This window comes from Atractosteus spatula, chromosome 8 (genome assembly GCF_055471065.1).
Source record: "Atractosteus spatula isolate fAtrSpa1 chromosome 8, fAtrSpa1.hap1, whole genome shotgun sequence".
In the NCBI taxonomy this organism is placed as follows: domain Eukaryota; kingdom Metazoa; phylum Chordata; class Actinopteri; order Semionotiformes; family Lepisosteidae; genus Atractosteus; species Atractosteus spatula.
The window spans coordinates 3,134,591-3,145,163 of NC_142713.1; the positions used below are offsets into that span (position 1 = coordinate 3,134,591).

The 10,573-nt window shown below is 55.5% G+C and overlaps 1 protein-coding gene across 1 annotated transcript; it reads left to right on the forward strand.

Moving 5' to 3' along the window:
• Positions 1-1,388: 1,388 nt before the first annotated feature.
• Positions 1,389-9,073, forward strand: rab19 (RAB19, member RAS oncogene family). Its single transcript, XM_088922736.1, has 4 exons — positions 1,389-1,445; positions 2,568-2,756; positions 5,551-5,734; positions 6,861-9,073. Exons 1-4 carry the CDS (start codon positions 1,389-1,391, stop codon positions 7,124-7,126), a joined length of 696 nt encoding a protein of 231 aa, XP_088778862.1. The 3' UTR covers positions 7,127-9,073.
• The last annotated feature ends 1,500 nt before the right edge of the window (positions 9,074-10,573 follow it).

Genomic DNA, 10,573 nt, shown 5'->3' on the forward strand with positions numbered 1-10,573 from the left:
AAATTGCTCCAGCTGTTTAAAGCATTTGAACAAGCGTTCTAGCCTCCCGTGCACAGAAGGCAGTTCTTTACACTAAGGGCGGTGGGGGTGTGGAACAAGCTGCCCAGCCCTGTGGTTGAAGCCGATACCCTGGCTTCTCTCCAGACACAGCTGGGTGAGCTCCTCCAGCCAGGACAGGAGGCTCTTCTGTACACAGAGGGGGGTGGGGGTGGGGAACAAGCGGCCCAGCCATGTGGTTGAAGCCGATACCCTGGCTTCTCTCCAGACACAGCTGGGTGAGCTCCTCCAGTCATCATCAGGAAGAGCCTCCTGTCACCATTCAGGACAGGAGGCTCTTCTGTACACAGAGAGTGGTGGGGGCGTGAAACAAGATGAAACAACATTCACCAATATGTAATATTGGGCGGTGCAGTGGCGCTGCGGCTCAGGTTCTGCGCCTGTGGCTGGGAGGTTGCCGGTTTGAATCCCGCGGCCGGCAGAGGAATCCTACTCCCTTGGGGCCCCCTGAGCGAGGCCCTTCACCCCAGCTGCTCCAGGGGCGCCGTATAAATGGCCGACCCTGCGCTCTGACCCCCCAGCTTCTCTCTCCCTGTCTGTGTGTCTCATGGAGAGCGAGCTGGGGTCTGCGAACGAGACACATTCCTCATGCGAGAAACTGGCCAGTAAAGTGGTCTGATCTGATCAATGTGGGTGTCTGTCAGCGACACAAGCCCCCGTTGTTCTGCCCTTCACTGGGAGTGAATACGACTCGTGATCTGCCCTGCAGGAGGAACAAAAAGACACTCAGAGGCTGTGGGACAGCCCAGACCCCCCCCCCAGCCGGTGTAACAAATTGTTTCTGGTATCCAGCAGTGCCTGGTGCCCTGGAGTTAAGGGGGGGGGTGTTCACATTCTAACAATAGGGGCTGTCGTGTCATTGCTGTACTTGTGCACAGTGATCGCATCTCTGTCAGAATGTCACCCACGGGCTGGGAGATCGGGTAAGATTAACGCGTCTAATCAAATCTCAAATCCCAGGGGCCTGCAGCTAAGGAGCCCACAGAGAGCGAGGGTCTTGCCAAATATCAGGAACTCGCCGGAGAGGGGGGAGCCCCAGGTGGGTTTTGTGTAGCCTGTACTGAGTCCAGGGCTCCGCAGGGATATCAGAATGCGATCAAGGCCCGAGCTTCAGTTTTCCAGTGGGAGGCGTTGTGAGATTAAGTGTCCCAACGGGGACTCGTTCTGGGCGTAGCTACGAGCTCGGACGGTTTCCTTCCGTTTTCAAACGATCAGGTCGGGGAAAGCCAGGCGGTGAAGCCCTTGGCAGCGGTTAACCTCCCCCTCTCCTTCTTTCCCTCCCGCTGTGAGAGAATGAGCCGGAACGCCGGCTGAAGACTACAACCCCCAGCATGCAGTGGGGCAGATGGGCCGAGAACTGGAGGAGGCGGCCTTACCTGCCCGGACAGGTAAGACAAGCTGACCTGCGAACTGAGGGGGAGGGAGGGGGAGGGAAGGAGAGAGAGACGTGCTTTCAAGACAGACGAGAGCCGCAGATGGAGCAGGTGGGAGGAGGTTACCGTTGAAGAACGTACGGGAAGGAGCAGAGGCAAAGCGAGGCCAGCTGTGGACGAGCAAGCAGGAAACGAATGCAGAGCAGGTGCTGCTGAAATGGCCGTCCACCAGCGGCCCTCCAGAAAGACGGGTTTTTTTTGCCCTTGCCTCCGAATGAGCAGGGGGAAGTGAAAGTCACGACCTGGGAATTGGCTCTCCATTGTCTGCCGGGAGAGTCTGCCGAGACGTGCCCGAAACCAGCGCACAGGGTGGCCGGAGCTGGAAAAGGGAATAGCTTTGGGACACGGAGCACAGGCCGGGAATTTATTTATTTTTATTTTTAAAAAAAGGAAAGGTTGTGCTCTCTGGCCGACTGGAGGAACCATAATGTGCGTTTTGTTTTAAAACCGGAGGCAGACGGGACCTGGAATATTTCATTCATACACGGATCTCTCCCCACAAGCGGAGCTCCGGGATAGCCAGGAATTAAGACCTGCCGAGACCAGTCGATTTTTTCCTTAGTCGCCGCAGTCCTCTGCGATCCGAAGGCAGCCGGCAACCGGACCCGCTCCGTTTGGAGCTCAACAGGGGGGGGGGGGTCGAGCCGAGCGCACGCGCCGAGCGCTCCGTCTCGAACCTGAATCCCAGGCGCCGCCGCCTGGGTGGACATTGGAGAAAAGGAAATCGGAGTTTGCCACAGTGCCGGTGGCGCTACGAACAGGGAAACGGGGGGAATGAATCCTTTGGATTCCAGGGAGAACTTCCCATTTTGCTGCAGATCATCGAGGAAAGAACCGACACCCCCTTAAGTGCTGGCAAAGACAGACTGGTCTCCGAAAAGACCCAGAAACTGATTCCATTATTCAAGAGTGAGAACTTGCTGAGACGCTGATGGCGGATACACTTGGGCGCTGAATTGCTGTGCTGCTGTTCTGGTCATCATCATCATCATCATCATCATCATTATTAAGTTCCGACCTCCTCCACTCCCGTTGAAAAGGAAGCTGATCTTGTTCCCCCCTCTCCCGGCTATGCAGTCCGCAGGCTCCGGACACGAGGATGCCTTCGACTTCCTGTTCAAGATCATCCTGATCGGGGACTCGGACGTCGGGAAGACCTGTGTGGTGCAGCGGTTCAGGACGGGGATTTACACGGAGAGCCAGCAGAACACCATCGGGGTGGACTTCACCGTGCGCACCCTGGACATCGAGGGGAAGAGAGTGAAGGTAAGGGGGCGCCATCCGGGGGGTCAGAGCGGCTGGCAGCTGGGGGGGGGGGCGTGTGTCCGAGTGCTGACCTGGCCTTGACGATACTTATCCCCCACCTTGGCTGAGCTGCTTTTATTTTATAGTGCGCCTTTTTAAAGGGCCTTCCCAAGGCGCTTTGCAGTCAGAAAAGACTGAGGGGTGACAGCAGGACTGTACCCCCATGTTCGGTAAGGGTTTGGGCACGGGGGGGGGGGGGGGCGGCAGACACACAGAACCTGTTCGATAAAAGCCCTTCTGCGGAAGAAGGTGCTCGAGTCTGGATCTGAGGGCGCGCGGAGGAGGTGAGGCGCTTCGTAGCCCTCTTTTCAGCTGTCACCTTACCCTGCTCTTACCACGGTACCGTTACAGGGCCTAGAAACGCTCCACGCAGGCATGTGCATTGTGGGAAATCCAGCCTCTCCTTCTTGTTTCCCCCTTTTCTGAAAGGAAGGAAACGAAGCAGGGCAAGGTGACCGAGCCGGTCGGTATTTACACCACAGTGGAGCTGCCGTCCGACCTGGGGAGACGAGTTGTTGGGTTCGAAGGTCGACGAGGTCCCTTCCATGAAACCTACCTTGTTCCCCCCCCACCTCAATCACACGCACGGTCTCTCCCCAGTGTCTCACTCTCCTCTGCTGCCCTAGCCAGCAGGGGTGAAATAACAGAGCTGGGCTCCTTGTCCGTTCCTGTTCTTCCCAGCATGCCGCTGGACTGCTGGGGTTCATTGACCTCTGGTTCAGCATCTCCTGCGGCTGCAGCTCATCCTCTGTGCTGTTCTGTAAAGCTCACATGTCTCTGCCCGCAGTGTGCTGGAAGCTGGGGGGTCTCTCTCTCTCTCTGTCTGTGTGTGACGGTCACCTGCGCCCCTGTGTGAGTTGATCACACAGCGTGCAGAGAGTGGACAGCGCCTTCCCAGCAGCCCCTGTGCATGCAGAGACGAGTCATGGGCTGTCTCTCTCTGTGACAGCCCCCCCGGCTCCATGTGAGTTTATCGCCCAGTGTGCCCAGTGGGGACAGCGCCTTCCCAGCAGCCCCTGCGAGAGGAGAGGTAGATAGTGGGCTCTTCCTCTCTTCGACTGTCCCCCGCGCCCCGGTGCGAGTTGCAAGGCGAGAGATGAGTTGTTCTCTCTCTCTCTGCGATAGTCACCCCACCTCCATGTGAGTTTATCGCACAGTGTGCCCAGTGGGGACAGCGCGTTCCCAGCAGCCCCTGCGAGAGCCCCTCTCCCTGTGACAGTCCCCCGCGCCCGTGTGCAGGCTCCCAGCAGCCCCTGCGAGAGGAGAGCGGGGTCGAGGGCTCCCCCTCTCTCGTGAGTGTCAAGCAGCGCGACCTGCTCTCCTGCTCTTACCTCTCCTTTGTCTCTGGAACCGGCTCCTCAGCCGACGGGGAAGAATCTCCGGAATGCGCTGGCTGGTACCAGGACGCATCTATCCGGTTTTTCCCGTCGGACGAAGGCTGCAGTCGTCAGCGCCGCCCTGCCGCCGTATAAATGGCCGACCCTGCGCTCTGACCCCCAGCTTCTCTCCCTGTCTGTGTGTCTCATGGAGAGCAGGCTGGGGTCTGCGAGAAGACACATTCCTCATGCAAGACACTGTATCTGGACAATAGAGTGATCTTAACACTTCCACATACAAATACTTGGCACCTGCGGCCCCCGAGCGCCAGGTGGTTGTGGTGGCGTGGCGCGGTGGGTGCGTGGAACGAGCACGGAAACTTCCGCTCTCCTCTCTGTCTCTGGGAGGCGGGGGACGAGCACCGAAAGATGCGTGCACCAGGCTGCCGTTTTTCATGGCTCTGCCTGCGGCAGCGTACCGCGGTATCACAGGACCGGAGCTGGGGGGGCTGTAGCTCTGTGCTGTGCACTGCCCTATCGTCCCCTCCCTGGGAAAAACACGGGAGTCTCCGTCTCAACCGGGCTGTCGCCTCCCCCAGTGGCATTTAACTTGAACAGCGAGCCCTGCAAGCTGAGCCACCCCCCTCCGGGGAGGAAAACCCGGAGAGAAGTGGAAAAAAACACAGCAGTGGAAATGTACCGGCGGCGTGGTTTCCGTAGCGCTGGTAATAATAATAATAATTGCTTACACTTACATAGCGCTTTTCTGGACCCTCCACTCAGAGCTCTGTCCAGGTCAGGGGGAATCCCACTACCCCCACCAGTGTGCAGCTCCACCTGATGCCCCAGTCCTCTCACACACACCAGCTCTCAGTGGGGAGGAGAGCAGAGGGATGGAGCCAGTTCAGAGAGGGGGGTTATTAGGAGGCCATGAGGGGTAAAGGCCAGGGGGGAAATTTGGCCAGGACACTGGGGTAACACCCCTACTCTTGTCGAGAAACACCCCGGGATTGTTAATGACCACAGAGAGTCAGGACCTCGGTTTTACGTCTCATCCGAAGGACGGCGCCTGTTTACAGTCTAGTGTCCCCGTCACCATACTGTACTGTACCTCGGTACTGTGGTCTGAACGAGGTGGGGAGAGAGAGGGAGTCGCAGGAGGCTCTCGGGGTTTCGGGTCCCCTCTAAGCAGATTTTGCTCCTCCTACGCTCCTACCAAGCGCTTTGAGAAGCCACGTTTAAAGGCACTATTTAAAATAAAGTTTATTATTATATTACGTGGGCGGCCGGTGTAGGCAGGGAGGTGAAGGGGGAGACGGGGACAGGGGGAGTTGCCATAGCGATGGTGAAGAACCGACAGCAGGCGGCTGGTGAACCGCTGGCAGAGGGGACCCCCCCCTCCTGTGAGAGCCCCCTGACCCCTCTTCTCCCCCCCCCAGATACAGGTGTGGGACACGGCTGGCCAGGAGCGCTTCCGCACCATCACCCAGAGCTACTACCGCAGCGCCCACGGCGCCATGATCGCCTACGACATCACGCGCCGCGGCACCTTCGAGTCCGTACCGCACTGGATCCACGAGGTGGAGAAGTACGGCGCCGCCAACGTGCTGCTCGTCCTCGTGGGTACGTGGGGCATAACCCCCCCCACCACCGCCGTTGCCGCCGTCGCCGCCGCCCCAGAATCCCCCAGAACGCCGCACGCGCCCCCCCCCCGCCCCAGTGTGGGATCTGCTCCCAGTGTGCTGTAGCGATCGATCGGCTGGGGGTACAGGGGGTACAGCAGGTCTCTGGTGGGTTGCGGGTTCGAGTCCCTGCTGCAGACACAGCCTACTGATCGACAGGGAACAGTGTAGCGCAGGGGGTACAGCAGGTCTCTGGTGGGTTGCGGGTTCGAGTCCCTGCTACGGACACAGCCTACTGATGGACAGGGAACAGTGTAGCGCAGGGGGTACAGCAGGTCTCTGGTGGGTTGCGGGTTCGAGTCCCTGCTGCGGACACACCCTACTGATGGACAGGGAACAGTGTAGCGCAGGGGGTACAGCAGGTCTCTGGTGGGTTGCGGGTTCGAGTCCCTGCTGCGGACACACCCTACTGATCGACAGGGAACAGTGTAGCGCAGGGGGTACAGCAGGTCTCTGGTGGGTTGCGGGTTCGAGTCCCTGCTGCGGACACACCCTACTGATGGACAGGGAACTGTGTAGCGCAGGGGGTACAGCAGGTCTCTGGTGGGTTGCGGGTTCGAGTCCCTGCTGCAGACACAGCCTACTGATCGACAGGGAACGGTGTAGCGCAGGGGGTACAGCAGGTCTCTGGTGGGCTGCGAGTTTGAGTCCCTGCTGCAGACAGGGCTGTTGTACTTGAGGGAGCTCCTGTACCCCAGGGGCTCCAGTCCACCCAGCTGTGTCCGTGGGGACCTGTGTCCCGTCCAGGGGGGGAGTCATGCACTCACTAGTCTGCTTAATTCATCCTTAATTGATCAATGGTGTAGCTTGGAGATGGAAATGACCTACTCGACTCTGTACCCACCTGGTTGCAGGGAGCAACAGGTGACCAGTTATTCATATCCAGAGGAATTCCAGTGTGTGAAAACACTTTCATCACACCGTGCAGCTCGCTTGGATGTCTCAGCAGTGAAACGTCCCGATCGCGCGGACAGGGTTCGATTAAAAGTGTCGGCACACGGGCTGATCCGGAGGAAAGGCCCAGCCCGTCGCTCAATTCCAACTTTTTTTCCCTCCCCCACCACCAGGGAACAAATCGGACCTGGCCCTCCACCGGCAGGTGCTGTTCGAGGACGCCTGCAGTCTGGCGGAGGAGAAGGGCGTCCTGGCCGCCCTGGAGACCTCGGCCAAGGAGGCGCAGAACGTGGACGAGGCCTTCCTGCTGATGGCCCGCGAGCTGATGGCGCGGAACGGCGTCCACGTCCACGGCGAGCCCCCCCCGCGCATCCTGCTGCGCGCCAACTCCCGGCCCGTCATCCCCCCCGAGCCGGAGAGGAAGGCCTGCGAGTGCTGAGGTGCCCCCCCCCCCCCCCTGCCAAAGACGGCTCGGGGGTGGGGGTCTCCCACTCGCCCCGCAGGAAGAGGAGAGGGGCGGTGGGCGCTTGTGCGTCTCGGCGGCGCAAACCTTCCTCTCTCGCAAGAAAATTCCTTCCTCACAGCCTCTTCCACGAAAACACGGGAATTATAAAACCACAGAGTTTTTCAACAGATAGCCCCCAGGTTTGCTCCCCAGCTCCTCTCAGGAAGCGAAACGCGTTTATTTGGGGAACGTCAGCCTGCGAGACGATTCTCCTTCCTGCCCTCTCGGTATCCTTCAGCGTCGCGGTCTGGAAACGCGAGTGTCGGACACGTCGGACGGTACCTGGATGTATCCCGGACTCCTGCGACTGAAAAAGCAACAGGTGGCTTTTTTTAAAAAACAACAACAACAACAACAACAACAAAACACCGGGGGTTTGCTGCTTTTTAGTTTCGGTTTTTATCAAACCGTTCTGTTACCAAGATAAGCCCCTTCTGTCGCCGTGCTGCAGTTTCAACCTCGGCGGTTCCCCTCCCCACAAAAAAAGTTTGGAACGTGGCTGAAGTTGCAAACCAGTGTTTTTTGTTTTTTTTAGTAATTCTATGTTGTCAAATAAATTTAACGTAATTTAAAGTAAACTGGTACAAAATTAGAAAGAAAACATTCAAAGAAACGCATTGAGTGATCTTATTGTGGTGTCCAGTTTAACCACAGGCAGCTCGGTAGCCAGCCATGCTGTCTCACAGCACTGGGGCCCTGGGTTCCGTTCCTGGGGTGCTGTCTGTGTGGAGTCTGCACGTTCTTCCTGTGTTTGCATGGGTTTCCTCCAGGTGCTCCGGTTTCCTCCCACAGTCCAAAGAAAAGCCTTCAGGTTAATTGGCTTCTGGGGAAAACTGGCCCTGGTGTGTGTGTGTGTGTGTGTGTGTGTGTGTGTGTGTGTGTGTGTGTGTGTGTGTGTGTGTCCTGTGTTGGACTGGCCCTGGAGTGTGTCTGTGTGTCTCCTGTGTTGAACTCGCCCTGGTGTGTGTGTGTGTTTTTGTGTCCTGTGATAGACTGGTGTCCTGTCCAGGGTGTACCCTGCCTTGAGCGCGTTGCTTGCTGGGATAGACTCCAGCTCCCCCCGCGACCCTGTACTGGAAAAAGTGGTTGGAAACTGGATGGGTGGTCTAACCATCTCTTGCTCAAGAAGAATGTGAACATTTCTGAGAACTTTGGAAAGCTGCTGAATAATTTTAACACATTTATTACATCTAGTGTCGAGGTGGTAAGTGTCATTAACTTGTAGACTGTATTCTCCATGCTATGCTGCCATTGTGCACACTTAATTCTTTGACAGTACCTAAATACGAAAAAAGCTCAATATGAGGGGAAGCTCCATAATAACGGTCATTCATGGTTCGATTTCAAAGTCTTTGGATGATCGAGCTAAAACAATTCTTTGTTATAGCCGTAGTGGAGAATCCAGCCCCGAACAAGCAAGAGTTTGCACTGGTAATTCAGAAGTTAGTTTTTTCCCCCCCTCCCAATTCTAATAACTAAGACCTTTGTCCAGAAGCCTCTGGTTTCCTGTGCAACGAGGCAGTTTCTGTGAAAAGCAATTGATTTTCATTTTCTCTCAGCTCTCTAGCTGCAGTCATTCAACACTAACAGACATAAACATCTTCTAACAACAGTAGTGCAGATTTTCTGGTTAGACATTTGGAAGAAATGTCTTTTCAAGAGATAATGTAATACATTTGTAAGTACCCATACAGTACATATGTCACTGTACCACATGACTTTAGATGTCTTTTCCCCCTGCTTCTTGTTGTCAAAAGTAATCCCTTTCACAAATAATATGTAATTGTAACGGATTACTGTGTAATGGCGATTGATGTTGGTTGCTTTAAAAACCTGAATCAGAACAAGGCTTGGTAACAATATAAAATAATCCTTTCACATGCCCGAAAGTGATGTTACTGACTCCCGAAGGTACGCGAAGCATTGCTATTCTTTCTAACTGGATATAACTTCCTGTATTTTTTTGTTTTTCCCTTCTTTAATGTTACATGATTTGGGTTTGGGTAGTTTTTTTCCTCCAGATGTGTCTTGTACAGTTAAATCTTAGCTGGGGACGTTGGAACTTCTCTAAATCTGTGAGTGTTGTGCTAAGAATCTTACTTTGTTTTACTTTGGAAACTCGCACGTCCTTATCAGCACCCTGCTTTCCGCTTTGTCATGGTGTTTGCGAGATGTCCAGAACAAAACTGCTGTTTCTAGAAGGCTTGACACTAATGTAAAAAAAAAATGTTAATGTGAAAGACGCAAAGTGGGCCGATACTCACGTTAGGCATTACAGATCCACTACGTGGTGACGACTCAGTTTTAAGACATTAAACAATTGTGCCTTAACCACCACGGAGGGGATAATGCTGGGTTTTATGTGTTTTTACTGTTTGTATTCTTCAAGCTGAATGATGAAGGGATTTGAATACACCGTTTCTATTTAAAAAAAAAATCTCCTTAGCTTCGTTTGTGGAATAAGAAGCCCTTCTTCTCTTTTTTTCAATGTGCATTTTTAAAACCAATTGTTGTGCATTCCTAGCTTTACATACATATTTCCTAGGTTAATATAAACCGTGGAGATTCCGGGTACACACGAAAAATAGCTACTACTGTTCTGCTTTGCCTGTGAGGACTACACCTCCCATAACCCCCCAGGGCGACTTCCTGTAGTTCTTCTAAACCTGGCTAACCTGCCTGTCATTGTGACGTCCACAGGTCCCGCCCTAGGCGGATGGGTTCACCGGTGGGGGCGGTCCCTTGTGCCAGACACTTCATAAGAATAGGAGGGGAGGACCCAGGAACGAGTTGTGCGATTGGCTGAGAGCGGCTGGTGGGCGGAGCCAGCAGTATGGTCGGGAATCAAACGTTGACACTTTTCCGTACTTTCTATCCACACTTACATGAAAGTGAGTCTGGAGCAGGGCTGTCCAGTTCGGGTCCTGGAGGGGTCAGTGAGTCTGGAGCAGGGCTGTCCAGTTCGGGTCCTGGAGGGGTCAGTGAGTCTGCAGCAGGGCTGTCCAGTTCTGGTCCTGGAGGGGTCAGTGTGTCCGCAGCAGGGCTGTCCAGTCCTGGTCCTGGAGGGGTCAATGAGTACGCAGCAGGGCTGTCAAGTCCTGGTCCTGGAGGGGTCAGTGTGTCTGCAGCAGGGCTGTCCAGTTCGGGTCCTGGAGGGGTCAGTGTGTCTGCAGCAGGGCTGTCAAGTCCTGGTCCTGGAGGGGTCAGTGTGTCTGCAGCAGGGCTGTCCAGTTCTGGTCCTGGAGGGGTCAGTGTGTCTGCAGCAGGGCTGTCCAGTCCTGGTCCTGGAGGGGTCAGTGTGTCTGCAGCAGGGCTGTCCAGTCCTGGTCCTGGAGGGGTCAGTGTGTCTGCAGCAGGGCTGTCCAGTCCTGGTCCTGGAGG

What these genes read in the sequence shown, in the direction of transcription:
- rab19 (XM_088922736.1), top strand. Translation starts at nt 1,389, where the DNA reads ATGCAGTGGGGCAGATGGGCCGAGAACTGGAGGAGGCGGCCTTACCTG. An exon ending in GGCCTTACCTGCCCGGACAG is followed by an intron (nt 1,446 to 2,567) that starts GTAAGACAAGCT and finishes CCGGCTATGCAG; the next exon opens with TCCGCAGGCTCCGGACACGA. An exon ending in CGTGCTGCTCGTCCTCGTGG is followed by an intron (nt 5,735 to 6,860) that starts GTACGTGGGGCA and finishes CCCCACCACCAG; the next exon opens with GGAACAAATCGGACCTGGCC.